This window comes from Cimex lectularius, unplaced genomic scaffold (genome assembly GCF_000648675.2).
Source record: "Cimex lectularius strain Harlan isolate CLEC.00 unplaced genomic scaffold, Clec_2.1 scaffold142, whole genome shotgun sequence".
NCBI classification, from domain to species: domain Eukaryota; kingdom Metazoa; phylum Arthropoda; class Insecta; order Hemiptera; family Cimicidae; genus Cimex; species Cimex lectularius.
Genome location: NW_019392729.1, coordinates 3216 through 23156, shown reverse-complemented (window position 1 = coordinate 23156; position 19941 = coordinate 3216). Strand labels below are relative to the sequence as shown.

General features: G+C 35.6%; 1 protein-coding gene across 1 annotated transcript in view; it reads right to left on the bottom strand.

Moving 5' to 3' along the window:
- Window positions 1–19692, bottom strand: part of LOC106668772 (alpha-tocopherol transfer protein-like) — a 43620-nt gene extending 23928 nt beyond the window's left edge. Inside the window, exons 1-2 of the mRNA XM_024226767.1 lie at window positions 19506–19692; window positions 13399–13493 (exon numbers count right to left, since the gene is read on the bottom strand). Of these exons, the coding sequence (XP_024082535.1) occupies window positions 13399–13493; window positions 19506–19665 (255 nt within the window). The 5' untranslated portion in view covers window positions 19666–19692. The remainder of the gene's footprint in view (window positions 1–13398; window positions 13494–19505) is intronic.
- Between the last annotated feature and the right edge of the window lie 249 nt (window positions 19693–19941).

Genomic DNA, 19941 nt, shown 5'->3' with positions numbered 1-19941 from the left:
CAGGATTTTAAGTTTTCATTAAAAAAAATCTATATAAAATATTCTGTTTACGTTTACAGGATNAATTATTTTGATTAAAGAACATTGCTTTAAAGTAACTAGTTTCTTTTTTTTTGTTTAATACCAAAATCCTGCATTATTTTCCGGACAACCCAATATATCAAAATTCATAAATTTTGCTATAGTATTTTTGCCCTGGACAGCTAAAAACTGAGAAGAAGTGGTCCGTCAGGAAGAGACTCAAAATGACATTTTTGGACTAAATTTTCCAGTTTTGGCACTGGAAGAGTTGTTTCCGAGGTTACTTATGTCAGGGATATGCTGGTGAAATGGACCCACATTTCATCACAACCGATGATCTGTTAGATAAAAGTAGTTATTATAGGCGATGAAAGCTCCGGCAGGACTTGGTAACCATTCCAAAACCTTGATATTATGAATTACAGTAGTTCAGAAAACTTCCAATTCACATGGGCATTTCTTCGTTCAATGTGATTGAGACCTGATCTAGCTACTTTGAAATTCCAAAATTTGTAACAACCACATCTCTAGACTACAATAGACTACACTTACGGTTATTAATTTTTATTAAACGATTATTAATTGATTCGGCTTTAAATAATTTTGGCATTTTGAAATCATAGATAAAAACAATAATAATAATAAATAGGCTAATATTACTTGCGGTTTTGTTCTATATTTAGACACAAGGTGAAAAGTCCGATAAGTTATGCTTTGTTGGAGTGTCGAATGAATTACATCATAAAGTCATGTTTTAAGGTAAAGGACCAAGCATTTCGAGCATTTCACAATGATACTCAAAAAACAATTACTTTTCGGCTAAGAGGGTGATTTTTGTACAATTTTCGTACAAAACGCGGAACTTAATTTATAGAGACGACGTCGTTTGAAACCGGCAAAGTACTTTCGCTGCTTTTTGATCTTAACTTTCACCGGAGTTCACCGACCCTCTCCAGTTCGTTGTGTTATGTCATTTCCGAGGCTGCCGGGCGGACAAGCACGATAACCGCTCGTCTTCCTCTTCGTCGAGTTCACCGGATTTTAGATTCGAAGTCGGGCCATTTTAAATCGGGTGATTGCCACCGGTTCATAAGTTTTGGGAATGAAAATAACCAAACAAACAAACAACAAAAAATTAAGATTTTAAAAAACTGGTTAAAAAAATCAATAAAATAAAATAATAAATAAAAAAATATTGTATTTTAGCTTAATTTTTTCCTCTATAAACCCTAATGATGTTAAGAAAAGGAAATGATCATCCCAAATGATGATAATGGGCAAACTTCACTGAACCATCGCGTTCGTTCATGTTTCTACGTAAATAAATTTTACTATTTTTACAAATTCTCAATTGGAAGGTAATTAAGAAGGAAAACCGGTTGAAATGAATGATAATGATAGGGTAATTTGGTTCTGAATAATTGCGGTATAATGTAACGAGCAAATAACGAAAGGGCGACCTTAGTGCAAACGCTTTTGATTTATCTCGTGAGGGAAGTTTTATCAGAGCTTTAGCCTAAGATCGTAGGTTATACTGAATAGTTAGTAGTAATAATAAAGGGCAAATATGATGAAATTGTTTAATCTCAAATGCATAGAGCTCTTAACCTAGTAGAAACATGGTGTGATAATATAGATCAGGGTGTCAACACGACCAAAATACCTTTCACTAAGAGTAGCGAGCTAAACCTTAGAGTGCCCTTTTTAAAAAATAAAAATATAACTGATGTTGTATTGGATCTTCTTGAGGTCATTACAGGTGAATAAAGAACATCACTATTGGGTTTCACCAAGCTTTCGGCGAATGTTCCGCCATCATCAGGGCCTAATTTATTTAAAAAACAAAATTTACATGAACAGAGTTACATAACACATTTNATTTATACAAAATGTGTTATGTAACTCTGTTCATGTAAATTTTGTTTTTTAAATAAATTAGGCCCTGATGATGGCGGAACATTCGCCGAAAGCTTGGTGAAACCCAATAGTGATGTTCTTTATTCACTGTAATGACCTCAAGAAGATCCAATACAACATCAGTTTAAAATACGGAGGTCGATCAACTAGAAAAATATAACTCTCCAACGAGCAAAGTATCTAGGATAACACTAAATCTAAAGCTTACCTGGAAGAAACATATAGGCAAAATAATACAAAAAGCAAAAACTATTGTGGGCCAAAGATTTTGCAGTATTACTTGGGGTATCAATTAGCTATACATAACAACGATTAGACCTCTTGTCCATGGTGACCAAAGTCGTTAGAAAATAAGGCATAAGTACAAAGTTTGCATGTCTTAACATTATAGGATCAATGCATTCTTGAGCAATGGAAATGGCACTGGTGTTGCCACCGTTGAATTCATATATCCAACAATGGCATACTAAATTGCATTTTCCCAGCCTCATAGGACAAAGGAAATAAAATCTGACCTAAGAGCTTACTCTTAAAATCCTTAATAAGATTTTTTTTTAAATGAGATAGCTACAAAAATACCTGACAAAATTGTGTGACAGACCCATTCAAATAAAACTAACAAGAGATATTTGAAAGAATAACGAAATAAACCCTGACACTAATAGGACACAGATAGATCAAACATGGAGTGGGGACAGAAGTCAAAGACATAACGTTCGACCAAGCGAACCGCTTGGTCACACTATCGATCCATGCAATAGAATTTTGTGCACAAGAAATACTTCAAAAACGATTAAAAGGTTCAAAGATATACATATTCTTGGACTGTCAAGCAGCACTGAAGGCGTTAAACTTCTTCACCTTTAATTCGAAGCCGTTCTTGAGGAGTGCCCATTTCAACCTGAGATGCATTACGGGTTTGTAGGGATAGTCGGACAAAGTTTAGTTCTTTCTTAGTGATGGAAGTGTTTATATTGAAACTTTGTTTCTTGGTCATTTATTTTTGAGGAATTCATTTTTGGATAAATGGGCCATTCTGGGTGTGACATCGTATGGAGGATGTATATGGTACCTGAGGACGTAAGATTGAAAGGAGACGTAGGATATTGGAAAGTTTACAAGATACCAACAGTTTAAACGTACGTCCAATCGTTTGTGTTAGAGATTTTTGAATTGTAATATTGTTTTTCGTAGATACGTGGATTGTTGATGTTCATGAGTTTCAGAGTAGACTGTTGCGTCTGTTTAGGTCTTGTTGTTTAAGCATGCTAATTGCATGCATGGCGTGAGTCCAGATGGAACCCAAAGTAAAACGCAGTTAGATTTCTGGATAGAAATTGTTTTAGTAGATTGTGAGAAGAGGTTTGCTTTGGACGCACATGCACTCATTTATCTTTCTTCTTTTTTTTTTTGGTATGTGTCTCCAAATCTATGCCATTGGAAAAGAATGCAATGGGATAGGTATAGTACCCTGCCGTCGAAGGATTAAGTAGTGGGTATATGGAAGGATACGCTTTAATTTGTACAGAAGACCCTCGGGTAACACATGGGTCGGACGCTTGTGTCACTTCAAGAAAGCTCCCCCCCCCATACCACATGCTTTTGGTGATGATCTAGGAGAAGGTTAGAGGAATTCAAGTTTAGTAACATTCTATTCAAATACTTTGGTCATGATGAGGATTAAACTAACTGGACTATATGATGAACCATTGAATTTTCGGGAAGAGGATGGTGTTCGGATATTTCCAGGGTAAGGGTAAATACAAATGTAGAATATACAATTGTATGTGAGAAATATGATAGCTAATAAAAGCTATGACAGAAAATAGATAGTGCAATTTGGTTTTGCTGGTCATTAAAAAAAAATCAACTTCTTTCCCAGCATGTCGAAAATGTCACAGTTTTCTTAAAGTTAAAATCGGTCGTTTTCAATCGGGGAACAAGTCAAATTTCGAATAATGTATCCGAATATTTGAATATTCGCGTTAATAGCGTGAGTAAACAATCATAATAAAAGGATTATGTACCACATATCACAATACTCTTTGTAGAGTTGACCTTTGGTCTTGTCCATTCAGTCATGTATGCTGATTCCGTATTAAGTGTGAGTGTAGGTGGAACTCAAGGTAACGAATGAGGATAGGAACATTGTTGAAGAGTGTGGAAAGAGATTTTCTTCGGACGCATTTGCTGGCATTTATCTTCTTTCCATTGTTTACAACAATCTGCTAAGTTGTTCACATATATCTGCAGATCTTCGCAACCAACTAACTATAGGACAGGGGCTGGATGATAGTGCAATAGACTGGTAGGTTTAGTTGGGACCACTGGGGTATAAAGGACACACAAAGATTGGTCAAGCACACTGCCTTGCGGTACTCCCGCGGCTACTGAGCAGTAGTCGGCATAATTGGTCCTTGCCGGATCCGAATAAGAGCAGAGGATAAAATAAAGGATACTTGGCAGGACACTCTTTAATTTGTACAGAAGGTCCTTATGCCATACTGCGTCGAACGATTGTGCCAGAGTTTAAAAAATATATAAAAATTCATGGTAAAATTGGCCGTTTTAAATAAATACAATTTTGAATCATACATCCGATGATTAGAAAATTGGCATTAACAACATGAATAAACAATAATAACTAATGTGTCTATATGTTTTGTCTGAGTGCATGTATTTATTAGCGTGAATGGCGAGGGGTGTGGGTGAAATATAACGTCATCATCGCCCCTCGAACGTTGAGAGCGATGGCGGAATATTTATAAAAGTACTCCATCGACCCCAATCTAGATTAGTTTGAGTATAGGTCGGTGGAGGAATACCGACCAAACGGAATGAGTGTACTGTATGGATGTATTTATGTGTATGAATGTAGTTATTTGTATGAATGTAGTGTTTGAAAGGGTAAATAGAATATAGACTTAGTTGGGGGCTTAAATGTCCTAGATGTTGGAAGCCCCAGTCAAAAAAAAATTATCTGTGGAGTTAAAAAAAGACTGTACTATAGTAATATTTGTAACAATTTTAAATTTGTTAAAGATTCTAGGGGCTTTTGGAATTTGGTGGGCCAACTTGTCAGAAGGAAATTTTTGTGGTTCTGTTATAGAGGCGCGAGAATGGGTAAAACACTTCGATGTTCTTCTCAATCCCACAACGGAATTAAAAAGTATTATGTTCGCACCTCCTAATATAGTTGATGTGAAACTGGACGCAAAAATATCGTTCAATGAACTTCAAATTGTATTAGGGAACTAAACATAATATATTACAATTAATTAAGGTTTTTAGTTGAGATAAAAAAGTCAATGGCACGAGCGGGATTCGAACCCACGATCTTCGGCTTGATACGCCGCTGCTCTACCACTTGCCCCGGGTTTAGACAGAATTCCGTATGAATTTTTTAAAAATAGCCCACGTAACTTCCTAGAAAAACTATTGGATAATTTTAATTTAATTTTTGAAAAAGGTTTAGTACCATCATCATTAAAAAAATCTATCCTTTTTCCTTTATTTAAGCAAGGTGAAGTGAATACTGTCAGTAATTATAGAGGAATATCCTTTACTGACACTATTTCTAAGATATTTACGGGGAAACTACTGAATAGATTAGAAGAATGGTGTAATTTAAATAATATCTTGGTAGAGAGCCAGGCAGGATTTCGGAAAAAATATTCCGCCGAGGATAATATTTTTAGTTTAACTAACATTATAAAATTGAAATTATCTGTAAAACGGAGAAAAGTTTACTGCTGCTTTGTTGATTTTAAGTCGGCGTTCGATTCGCCAAGCAGAATGGCCATTTTCTATAAACTGTTTAATTATGGGATCTCTAGTAAGTTTATCGAGGTATTAAAGTCGTTGTATAGCGGGACAGAGAGTGCTGTGTGAGGTCACAAGTACCTTTGAAACTAGAGTAGGTGTAAGGCAGGGCTGTCTGCTTTCCCCTCTTCTGTTCTCGCTGTTTATTAACGATTTACCCGAGTTTTTGGGTGGTGGTCTGTTTGTCGGAGCATCAAATGTAAACTGTTTAATGTATGCAGATGATGTGGTTTTGATGAGTACTGAACCGGCACAACTTCAAAAGATGTTAAACAGGTTGGGAGAATACTGCCGAATGTGGAATTTGTCAGTAAACTTGAATAAAACTAAGATTATGGTGTTTAGAAATGGCGGTAGACCATCAAAGAATGAACGGTGGTTTTTAGAAAATAAAAGAATGTAGGTAGTAAAAGAGTACAAATATTTAGGTGTAACGTTGACTCCTCTACTTTCCTTCAATATGTATTTGGCCAATAAACTTAGGGTTGCTAAACAAGGATTGAATATAACCTGGAACGGTATTCTCAATAGAGGAGATGTTCCTCTAAAAAGTAAATTTAAAGTTTTTAATTCCGTCTTTAGGGCTGTGATGTGTTATGCGTCACAAGTATGTGGCTACCATCAGTATGAAGTGGTAGAAAAACTTCTTTGTTTTTTTATTAAGAAGATGTTTGGCGCTCCCTATTATACACCAAGTTATTTTCTTTATTTGGAATTAGGCTTTAGACCTTTGTTTGTGTATACGTTGAGGAGTCATTTAAATTATATACGGCTGGTTTTGGGTCTGAAACAAGATCATTTGCCCTACCTCCTTGCTCAGGGGATAATAAAAAAAACATTTTTTGGTTTAAAGAATTGGAAGTGTTGTCTTCCGGACTGAACTGTAGTTCTCGTGTAAATTCTACAGAGGCGAAAGATTTCAAAATTTGGGCAGTACAATTATTGCAGGCAGTAGAAACTCATCATAAAGAAGAATGTTTAAGAAAAGTGCAATGTTCTACATACCATTTAATATTCAAGAAATTGAACTTCGATCTTGGAGACAACATTTGTATAAGGAATACAACTGGAATTTGATCAAGGTTATTTTTCGCGCGAGAGGTCAATTATTATATTTAAATTTTAAGCCTTGGCTGGAGGCAGAGTTGTGACAACCTAAGTACAATTGTACTTAAGTACTTCTTTCAAGTATTTGAGTAAATGTGTGAGTGTTTTATTTCAGCAACATCAGTGAAAGAAAGGGCGGGACAACGCAGTTATCTAAAAGTCTCAAGTTCTTCAATAGCAATTGCAAGTACAAGTACTTTGACACGTACTTGCAATTTGACTTCCAGCGAGAACAAGTACAAGTAAAAGTACTTGACACTGGTAGTACAAGTACAAGTATTTGTGTTTGTACTTGTGAAGATTGAATACAATGACAAGTACTTGTACCTGTACTTGCGTGTTCCTAAGTACAATTTCTTGTACTTAAACTTGTACTTGTACTTCCGTTTACAAGTAGATGTAGTTGAAACTGTTGTCATTGTAAATTATTAATATCGCAATATTATTACCACAATTTGAATTACACTTATAATAATTTTTCCCAACCAATGTTTTTAAACAATTTTACCGTATAGCTTTATTAATTCAATTTTATTCTTTTCTCACTCACAATCAATCCTTTCCTATTCAAATCGCCTTTACCGATGTCGCTATAATTAAGTAATCTCATATCAAATATTTATACAGACAATGTATAAATTTTTACAATTACTACCTATTCCCTTAACAAATATAAAAGATCAATGTATGAGTCTTATACATTTAAAGTCTTAAGAGATCTCATTGAGATGGTTTTCTAGTTTAGAACTAAAATTATATTATAGATTAAAAACATCATAAGTTTAAACATTCTTTAAATACACTAGTAATAAATAATCAAATCCTATATATTAAATGAGACAAATGAAATAAAACTCGAACTCTTACGTTAAGATACTCGTGTACACAAACAAATACACACACAAATATCATTAGTAAAATATTCAAAGATAAAAATTTCAGACGATTCCCTCATCGCCAATATTAACTTTTTACGGGGTTTTTCTCCCTTTGAACATTGCAGAACCTAATCACTACTTTATAAATATTAAGACCAAGTGGAGTTGATATGGTTTTATGGTATTGTGTTTCTATAATGTTGTAATTATACAGAACAAACTCGATATAATATGTCTTTATTGATACTGTATTTCCACACGGTCGGTTCAAAATGTGAATGCGAATTCAAATTCAAGCTATAAAATTCACAGATTGCTAAGTACGGGTTTAACAGCGAGCAGTTTATGTCTTTCAAAATAATCCAAACAAAATATGACTAATATAGGCAAAAAGCCCGTAAAAACAGTTTTTGCGCAGTATCTACAAATCCATTACAATAGTAAAGTTCCAAAAAAAGAAAGTACTCGTTGTATTTAAAGTACAATTACTGACCACAAGTACAAGTACTTGAGTAACTGACCTTAACAAGTACAAGTACTTAGACTTGTACTTGTAATTTCAATTATATGTACTTGTACTTGAATTTATTCACTCTATTTCAATTCCAAGTACAGTATTTGTAATTGTACTTGCAACTATTTTTCAAGTACTGTACTCGTACTTTGTACTTGTAAGTACTGATTTTCCAACTCCAGCCCGAAGGAAAGAGACCAAGCATGATATATATGTAAACTAAAAACGGTGGAAGATTTGTTTAATTTTTTGGCAGTTTGTCCAACTTTGGAGAACGTTAGGTTAATTTGGTTCCACAGATGTCGTTTGACATTCCGTGAGTATATAGACCATTTAAATGGGAAAGATTGGTTTAGTTTGTATAGATATATTATAGATGCGCTGAATTGCAGAGATAATTTTATGTTAAGTTTATAATTTGTATGTTAATTTAAGTTTTTTTTGAATGTAAATATGTAAGGGTCAACTGGCAGACGACTAGATCATGCCATTACAAGTATTATTTTGTTATTTTATAAAAAAAACGTAATATTTTGTTTTCTTTTCTAAATAAACTTTTATATCATCATAACTAAAGGATTATGTGCTACATGTAAAATTACTTTTTTTTTTCATAGTGTCAACACTACATAATCCGACCTATTCTGGATCTTTAATAACCGAATTGTGACTTATAATTATGAAGTCAAGAAGGATCGACAGCAATCTGAGAGAACTAATGATGTCGAGGCCATTGTGAAGTGAGTTTGTTGATCTGATATGAATTTAAAAACTATTTAAATGGTCGTTTATTTATTGTTGTATTAAGTTGTAATAAACATTGAGCACATTGAAATTATAATGTTTAATTTTTTCTGTTTCTGTCGTTTTGTTTATTTGCCAAAAATAAAACGGTCGAAGAAGAAGCTAAGGTCAGCTAAAACGCTTAGCAATAATTTATTCAAATGTGCGTTTATTAGCATTTTTCATAGAAAGTTTACCAGTTTTAAAAATTGTAAAGGAAAGCCGATGTTCCAATTCAACGAATCTTCAGTAATGAACCCAAACCAAATACGACAGTGAGATTTAATAGCACATATATACTGGCCCTTGAATTTTTTTTTCATAATTATACAGAAACGAAAAACATTCTAAATGCCGGAAAATTGACTCCATGAATATAATAATTATGTTTAATAAGAGCTATTTAGGAGACTGCCTTTGGACTTTTACAGGGCGAAGGCCATTTTTTTGTAAGTTTTAGAACAGGAACATTTAGACTTGTTCTCATATGAAGAAAAGTGGTCGGAGAGGAAACATCAAACCGAAATCATGCCGTGTTAAATTGTATTTGAACCGTCGTTTTTAACAAATAGGAAGACAAAAATTTCATTGGCTAATATATAAACAGCTATTAAGAAAACTTGAAGTACAATTTACCCCGGAATGCTCAGTATACGATGAAAAGGCTGACAATCACACAACCGGTTCCAGTATTGACCGGCATGTGCAACACACCGGGAATCTATTGAGAAATGAATCCGCTATTAACTTGCCCGGTAACATTCTAAATCTGGCGGGTTATCTCTTCATAACTAGAAACTTATCTTTATACGTCAACTACCCATTGAACTGTTTTCACATTTCGCTTCGCAGGTATCGCACGTCTGAGGGGAACAATAATGAACTATATAGCTAGTGTGTGTAGAGATTAGTGACCGTTAATCGATAGTTATTCAGATATCGTGAGATGCGGTCGGGTGTGATGTAGGTTTCAGAAAAACATTTTCTTTGTCGTGCACGACAGCATCTCACGATATCTGAATAACTATATAGCTAGTATTCAGTCAATGTGATACAGGCGAGATAGTTACATTTAGGATTTCGTCTTGGACAATTGTGTCCATAAACAATGAATAGATGAATTGTAATTTTTGAGTATTTGGTTTTATATTTAAGCCTTTCACCCACGCTTTCACCTCAAAAGAGTTTCTTGCCGGGTTCTATCCAAGCCTTTATCGATATTTTGAAATTATTAATTCATTGTTAACGGATTTTTTTTCTATGGAGCGGTCATGGATATCGATTCTTGACCTTGGATTACTAAGGTAATATTCCATGCCGGATTTCCAACGGCTGCAGGTTATTGGAGCAAATCCGCAAGAGGTATCCACGAGTGGGCAGCCGAATTGTGCAACCGATGCAAAGTGGCCCCTGTTATGAGTTACGAAATATGGCTTCACATCGCAACGAATGCACTGGGAAAAGCTGTTGTAAACGTCATAATTGTACATAAATAAGGGTTCACATCTAGGATTTTAATCAACGCTGGGAAGGAAACAGTAGTCTTCTCAAAAGATACAATTATTCTAACGGTAAGATTTTTTTTCTTGTGAAGACTGTAGTCACATTACGTTAGACTATTATAACCTGACAATACAGCAACACAAATTACAGAATAAAGAGTGTAAAACGTAATGTATACAAGCACTGTCCAAATTGTATATACGTAATTATATGTACGACAGTCTTTAATGGATGTAGATGTTTGTATGTGTGTGGGCCTGCTACTGAAAAAAACTATTTAAAAATAAGGTTTCGTTTTTACCGTATATGGCTCGGATTAACTTTGAACAGTTAACGTTATCGACAAAACAAAAACTAATATTTTTAGTCTAGTTGTAAATTTTTAACCATTTTTTATAGTCAGATAGTTCAGAGCAAGAACAACTTTAAAATTTTGAATGAGCGCTACACCGTTTTGCCCACTTTTTTAAAAGGATTTTTTGCATTTAAAACGATGGCGCAATCTTAAATTGGTCGAAGAATAATAAAGTTATGACACAGAATGTGTTGTTGTTCAATTTTGTTATGACATGGAAACCTGATTCGGGGGCTTTCATGTGCCCACCACATGCTTCCACCGATTCAGACTACCCTTTCTGACTTGGATTCATCAGTTCATAGGATGTATAGGAGAATAGTATTTTCTATATTCCAAATCAACCTCTCTGGAAGGGCATTAACTTCCAATCAAGCCCCAGGAAAGATGAGATCGATACGGTTTAAAATTGTATGTTCTGAGAATATCGCTAATCTCGATGTATCGAAACACTTCTCTAGACTTTCGAAGGGAGGAGTGGAGAGAATATACAATAAAATATTTAGCTCTTCATCAAATTATGTGGTCTGTTTCTTGATGGGCCCCTAACGGATACACGTCTCCTTATGTCGTGTATACTACGATTAAGCAAAGTGAACCACAACACCCAAAATCGATTGGAAAATTTCTTCTGGGTACAACTCGACTGCATGATGAGCAATTCCTTCACTTTGACTCATTTTGACTCACTGATAAAAGCTTATTGAAGAAAATTTGTTGGATTCGTGAGGAGCGGTCAAGAATGAGATAGTTTAGAAAAACCCCTTTCCATTTTTTTACCGACGTTTGGACTTTTATTCGGGTCATCCTCAGGGCATAAAGTGTAGGAAGTTGTTGCGAGTTTGTCACAACAATTTCCCACAAAACCAACATGACACTACAAGCATAGCGCCATACTTTATGCCCTGAATATGATCCGAATCCAAACGTCGGCAAAAAAAAAATTAAAAAGGTGTTTTTCTAAACTACCTCGTTCTTGACCGTCCATCACGGCTCCAACAAATTGTTAATCAACGTTCACTAAAAATGCACATAATTCTACCCGTTATTGAAGGATATTTAAAGTTCATTGAGTTAAAAAAAGTTGGAATTTAGCTTCAAAGCATTTCATGTTGTCTACAATTCTACCCGTTATTGAAGGATATTTAAAGTTAATTGAGTTGAAAAAAAGTTGGAATTTAGCTTCAGTGCATTTCTTGTTGTCTAAATCCAATAAGATCAGTTGAACAAACAATATCAAAACAATGACAGAGCAGAGAAAAAAAATTAATGGCCACATTTTATCTAAATACTTATGAATTTCTTGAGACGAGAAGAATATGTTGTTTGTTCTTGGGGACCAACAACCCCAGATGTTGATGGGTCTGTTAGCCGTGGGTACGCACGTTTTTAGTTAATAATTGGTTGTATTTCTTTAAAAACGAACATGTTTCGAACGTCTCTGTTCCTTTTTTTTGGGGGGGGGGGGCGCTTCCAACATCTTGGTCATTTCAGCCCCCAACTAAGCCTATATTCTATTTACCCTTTCAAACTCTACATTCATACAAATAAATATCCATACAGTACACACATTCTATATATACTCAAACTAATCTATTGTAGATTGGAGTCGATGGAGTATTTTTATAAATATTCCGCCATCGACCCCCAATACACACTCATACACTCTCAAAGTTCGAGGAGCGATGATGACGTTATATTTCACCCTCACCCCTCGCCATTCACGCTAAAAAAAAATACATGCACTCAGACATAACATATAGACACACAACACATAAGGCATATTATATACAATAAAAAAAAAACAATTTCCCCTAAAAAGCGGAACAGGGGACCCAGAAACCCGCTGCAGTACTCGAGTACCATTTTCAGATTGGATGGCATGCCTACACGCTCCCTGTAGTTTTCAGTATGAGGGACACATCGAGCAACCTTTCTCTGCATAAGGGGCACCTGCGTGGGCTTTGGCCCAAGAGCAGGTGCCCGTGCCTGTTTGTTGTTCTTGATGTAAATTGAGAGTACATTTTTTTAAGAAACCGTTTATTTACTAAAAACGTGCTTACCCACTGCTAGCAGATTCATCAATACCATCCCAAAAATACATAAAACATACTAGCATCAAAACAGCAAAATGAAAATACTTAATAATAAAAACAAAATTAAGATATTTATTTTCACATTATGTGTCAACTTGTTTTTTATCCGTTTAAAATCTGATTCCGCCATTGTCTTCAGTGTTAAAAATCCTTTTAAAAAAGTGGGTAAAACGGTGTAGTTCTCATTTAAAATTTCAAAGCTGTACTTGTTGCTGCTTTTTCGATAAGATTATCAGTTTAAGAGAAATTCAGCCAGGCCACTAACAACGAAACCCTGTATGCTATATTGCTATATTAAAACCTAAGTATTTTCTTGGTATATTTATTGTGCGGTGTAAAAACAAACGGGGCCGTAGCATTCCTCGGTTGCTCAAGTTTATGAAGGCTGACCAAAACGCTTACCAGCCTGTAGGTCGGCTCCAGTTTGTAGTTTCTCGCTCTGAGAAATCGAGTCAAGTAGTCGTCGTCCATGCGCAATGGTTCGAATTCGCCCCTTTCTGAAACAAAGGAATCAAAATCTTAAAATTATCGTCAAAAATACACGGCGGAAGTATTAACAATTAAGTCGAACAAGAAAATTGTAAAATTTCTTTTTTTTGTAATGTTTTTTTTGTAATTGTAAAAGTATATGTTTTAAATAAACAAAACGAAACGACATATCAAAAATAAAACTAACCGAACCACACACACACAGAGAGAGAGAGAGAGAGAGAGAGAGAGAGAGAGAGAGAGAGAGAGAGAGAGACAGACAGACAGACAGACAGACAGAGAGAGAGAGAGACAGACAGACAGTGAGAGAGAGAGAGAGAGAGAGAGACAGAGAGAGAGAGAGAGAGAGAGAGACAGAGAGAGAGAGAGAGAGAGAGAGACAGAGAGAGAGAGAGAGAGAGAGAGAGAAAGAGTATCCGCGACTATGGCAAATGGCAACAAATCAGCGAGTAGTGGTGTGGTACTGGTACGGTTTCGTCCGCGTCGTGCCTCGCCTGTTGTATAACGTAAATCAACGGTCAAGGAATCATCCTTTTCGATTTGGCGACTTCAATTCCCTGGCATGAAGACGCACTTATTACCTCGACTACCTTTTCTCCTTCGTCCTTTCTTTAACTTTCATTGAATAATATAATTACAAATGATCGTTGAAATTCTGTATAATGTATAACTCGATGGATGATAACAATTGATTAGTCAACTGATCGCCCACGATTATTAAACGGTAACCTATAAGTAGAAGAAGAAAAATAAAGATATTGTATTTAAATTCGTTAATAAACAAAAAAAAAACAAGTATGCGACCTTCTGATTATTGAATTCAACTGAAAATCTGACTGTATATAAAAAATATTTTTTGCGTTGTATAAATTCACTTTTTTCCACATCCTACATGTTTTTGTTAAATTTAAACAATGTTTGTAAATCCCAGGCCCTGAAGATGATCTCTATAAAGATCGAAACGGTGGCACGATAAAGAAAATGTTTTTCTGAAACCTACATCACACCAAACCGCATCTCACGATTTCTGAATAATCATCGACCAACGGTCACTAATCACCAACCAATTCTACAAAAAATTGAGCTAAAACTGGCCCTATTGCCTGAAAAAGTACAATACGTTAATTATAGATGATTTTTTGTCCATATTTTGAGACAAATGCTGGTTTATTAATAAAAGACAAAAATTGCTAACCAGAATAAATGTAATAATTGTAAATGTAATAAAACAATAAATGTATGATATACGGCGGGGGGGGGGTCGTTACAACCTTACAACGAGGGCATATCACCAGCCCCATGATACAGGGCACATGTGAATAACATGCAGGAAAGACCTTAGATTATGGCAAGGTCATATAACAATAGGTCTTAGACACAATTAACCAGGAACGATTTTTTTTTTTTTTTGTCACTGCTTCTCACCTTGGTTTACTAGATTGCTTGAAATATTTATTCATTCTAAACGCAACATAAGTAAATCCATGCTTTTGCTACTTTAGTTTGACTTCGATTGCTCGTAAATTCATTCTCTTCAGTAATACTTATTGTAAAGCTTCACAATCCTCAAGAATTATGTAATGGAAGATAGTTTAGCCTAACTCCATTAAGTTCACTATTTTTCTTGGTCCGCTTGACCAATTAATATCATACAATTAATTAAGGTTTTAAGTCGAGATAAAAAAGTTGGTATCACGAGCGGGATTCGAACTCACGACCTTTGGCTTGATACGCTGCTGCTTACCACTTGAGCTATCGTGACCTCGATCCCCTCGGACACTAACTTCCCATCTCAACGACACCTTTCGAATGTCGTGTAATCAATTTGATTCTCGGCGACAAATGAAAAATAGCAAAAAGGAGGGAAAATTCAAAAGGTGGGATTGAGATGAGAAGTTAGTGCTCGAGTGGATCGACGTCACGATAACTCAAGCGGTAGAGTAGCGGCGTATCTAGCCGAAATTCGTGGGTTCGAATCCCTCTCGTGAAAGCGACTTTTTATCTCGACTTAAAACCTTAATTAATTGTATGATATTAATTGATCAAGCGGACCACGAAAAATAGTGAACTTAATGAATTAAAATGAAGAAGTATACTTCACTAAAGCTCTCCGTGGTCATTTCACTTGTCGCCGAGAATCAAATAGTTCACACGACATTTGAAAAATGGCAAAACGGAGGCAAAATTCAAAAGGTGCGGTTGAGATGGGAAGTTACGATAGCTCAAGTGGTAGAGTAGCGGCGTATCAAGCTGAAGGTCGAGAGTTCGAATCCCGCTCGTGACACCGACTTTTTTATCTCGACTTAAAACCTTAATTAATTGTTTAGCCTAACATTTATTTGTTTATTTGTCACACCACACAAAAGACTTGACCTTCGTTACTGTGATGTAGAAAAATATTTGACAGGCTAACTTACTAAGGAGAAGTAGTTGTAAAAAGCCTGTGAGAAAAAGAAAAGAAAACCTATTTCAATTAAATCTTCCTCACTGACAGCACACAAATAAAAGGATTGTAAATGCACTTAATAAAACCTATTCTTCATAAATGAATGAAATGGTAAGGTGGAATACAATTGAATCAAACAACCGGAAGAAATTGTCAACCAGTAAATGACTAAAATTACTACTTTTAAGTTAATTCACCTTCGTTCAAGCTTAATTCTAAAATTACGAAGATAATCGTTATCGTTTTCTTCACATGATTCACATTTTGAACAAAGGAAAACAGTATTCCGTGTTATTTCACATAGCGTTTGAAATCGCAATACAATGGTTCAAATTTACATAAATTTCACTGGTTACAATATTATCTACTTTGAAATTGCCTCCTATGGTCTGGGGGGGGGGGTGAACCCTAACTGACAAAATCAGGGCAGTCCTAGATGATAGGTAACTATATTATCTGTTTCTCTCAAGTATAATCAAAACTATTAATTATGTTCATGAAATATCAGTAACAATATTATTTCATTAATAATCATCAAATTGGTCTTACAAGCGACAATTCAGCAATTTACAAATAATTCTTGATTAACCTTGGTTACTTTTTAAGAGAAATCTGTTTGAAGTTAAATCATCGGTAATGAACGCCATTTATTTGTGTGATCAATCGATCATTTTTGTCTCTTATTCCATAGAGCGTCTGGGACAGTTATTTTTGCTTCGCCTCAAAAGAAAGTGGTTTGCGTTTAAGTCCGACCGGTTTTCTCCGCAATTACAGTTGCAACACAGCCAATTTCTTTCAGTTCACCACACCGAATCTTTTAAATACGCTATTCTATAATTTAAATTTTTTGTGTGTTACGCCTTTTGAGATTCGTTCCGTTAAAATCATTCTGTTTCGCGTTACCGCAATTTTAAGGAAAACTGCACTCTTTGGAGGTGATAATAAAAGAACAGTGAAAAAAGTTATGCTTAAACAAAACTTAGCTTTGCTGGGTTTGAAACCGTGACCTTATTTCTGCCTTAACCTACTTTTCTGCACTAAATCCAAAAATAAAACAGCTTTACTTGCACAAACTACTCTGTTAGAAACAACAGGAACTACGTGCACTAAGCTTAAGCTCTAATTTATATACAATATTTTTAATTTTATTAGATAAAAATATTTTGTTAAATGCTCTATTTTGTAAAACATTGATTATTAGAGATTTAATTTTTGTCTATAAAAACTATATTAATTTTAAAACATTTTAGAGTTTGCTTTACGTGTTATTAATTTTAACTTTTATTTCAATTCCCACTTTATTGTGGCTATCGATTTCATTCATCAGCTGGAGGAAAAAAAACGTTTCAAGATAAACAGGTTAGCTACCTCTGTATCAAATTGCCTACCGGTTGTTCTTGACTCTACGCTCCCCGTGTGGTTAACAGATAATGTCTATATCGCAACGTTCAATGTCGAAAGGTAGCACGTTTTTTTGCAGACAGAACGTACATTTTTAAATTTTACAAACGTCATGACAACCGACCATTCGCGATGACTTGGTTCAACTGGCGAGAGTTATGCGGCGCGCCAAAACATTCAGTTAGAGATGAAATATGTAATCTTTTAATAATTTCTCTTCGACCTTGGCTCGACAATGTCCTCGATTGAGCATGAATTTTGAAATGTGCATGCGTCAACACAACGTTTGCCAAGGTACTTTCTTGGCTTGACATTTCTATGTTTTGGTTAGGACAGATGGAGCGGTTCGAACAAAGGACGCCATTTCTTCGGTAAAGGCAAATATTTCAACAGCCACGATGACCTGGTTCCTGTGGTTTGAACAGATCGGTATTTTTCTTAGGATACCCATACTTCCCAAGGACCTCTGATTCTAATGGATGTTGCTCCATCAGGATCTAAAAAGTATTTGGCTATTATTTGGATCTTGTACGATTTTGATTACTTTTTCTGCGCATTGTTGGGTACTCTCAAAATCTCTATCAAAGTTCCAGAACAGCTTTTCACTTGGGTCTGGAAGTGCACATTTAAGGTTTTTTTAAGAGGTTTAAGGTTTTATTAATCGAAAAACGTTCTAGATTTTTTTGCCCGAAATGAAATTTCAGTACAACCTCTAGTGATGACTTTTTTATTGAATTATCTAACACATTGCTCTTACTGTGGTAGTAGAATTCTTGATCGATGCCCTTACCTTGGACTCAAAGTGCGCATCATTGTTGCGGGGGTCTCATCACTCCTGGTTCATACGAGATTCAGCCCCGCAACATGTCCCCTTGGGATACAATGTTGCTACCCCATCAAAGCGGGGTTAAGTGATACTATGTTGCGCAATATTGTAAAAGTAGTTCCTGGGGTGGCCGGAGTACGGTTGCGAGTTTCACGATATGGGAAATTGAATTTTTCTGAATTTTGTGTTTTCTTTAAGCACCTTCGGAGCAACCATTTGCGAAAGATTTTCAAAATCTGTCATTCTTAAAAAGTTGACAAACCCATCCCCAAATGAGTCCAAATGACTGCGGCATGTATTATTGTTGTTGCTAAACAATTTTAGGATCCACTAACTTCTTTAATTTCTTTTTTTCTATTTTTAATTAATAATAACAAGGATAAAAAAATATCTTACTCCTGAGGCATTTTTTAGGGAACTGCCTCTGTAGTGTAGACGTGACTTATTGTTGCAGGGCAGCCCCCAAACAGACGCTCAAAGTTGAATCAGGGCTGTTCCCAACAAAAACGCGCAACTTTGACCTTACTGTGGTCTAAGCTTAATAGATCCCCCAGACTTACATCTATGCTCATGAGTCTTTTTGTCTAAGATACGTACTCATCTATAGTACTCAGAACGGCTTGCTCCTTTCTCTGTACTCCTACGTGTCCTCGAACTCAGCGAGAGTAACCTTATTTTGTATTCATTCACTATTTTCGTGGTCCGCTTGGCCAATTAATTAAGGTTTTTAGTTGAGATGAAAAAAGTTAATGGCACGAGTGGGATTCGAACCCACGACCTTCGGCTAGATACGCCGCTGCTCTACCACCTGAGCTATCGTGACCTTATGAGTGGGGTTGAGATGGGGAGTTGATGTCCGAGTGGATCGAGGTCACGATAGCTCAGGTGGTAGAGCAGCGGCGTATCTAGCCGAAGGTCGTGGGTTCGAATCCCTCTCGTGCCATTAACTTTTTTTCATCTCAACTAAAAACCTTAATTAATTATTTATTTTGTATACCTAATTCGTTTAATTTAGTCTAGTAATTAGCACTTACAAGCATTTACTAATGTTTGAGCTTAGTACTCTGAAGGCTACCAGGCTATCCGTCTTCATATTACGTCCTTTATTTTGTACCCTTTTTTCAGATTGAACTGATACATCTCTCAATTTCGAAGACTTCAGCCAGAAAAAGTTCTGGTTTACTTTCCCATATACTACCGCCAGAGCCAAACACTACCGCCCTACTAGGATTGTAACGATTAAATGTTTAAAGCTAGAAATTAATACATTTTTGTTTGTTTTTGATCAAATTTTGCTGCTTGTGTATTTTTTTGGACTGGTTTTCTTGAAGTACTTGTAAAGCTTACCGTAGATAAGCTCGCGCAGTTCGTCGAGCATCTCCATCCTCTTCTCGGGCGTCTCTCCCAACCGGACCCTCGCAAATTCCTTGACATCATCCGGGACTGTGCAAAGGTCCAGGTCCGCTTCTACGTCCCCTACCGTATCTTCGTACACCAACTCGGGCATCCTGAAACGAAAACTTTCTCGTTTTGAAATGGTATTGTGCAAGCCGTTACTAGACAAAAACAAAGGCATATAGAATTTACCACCTGGCATCTGTCTTCGACAACACAAAATACCTTTAAAAAATTTCAGTGTATAAAAATTGCCTTTTGTTATCTGCCATTATATTCATTTCTTCGGTAAGAGATTTGCATGCTACACCCTACCTTGGATATTAGACATGATTAATCCTAATTTAAATATGTAACGAACGATTTGTAAACATTTATTCCCGGTCGT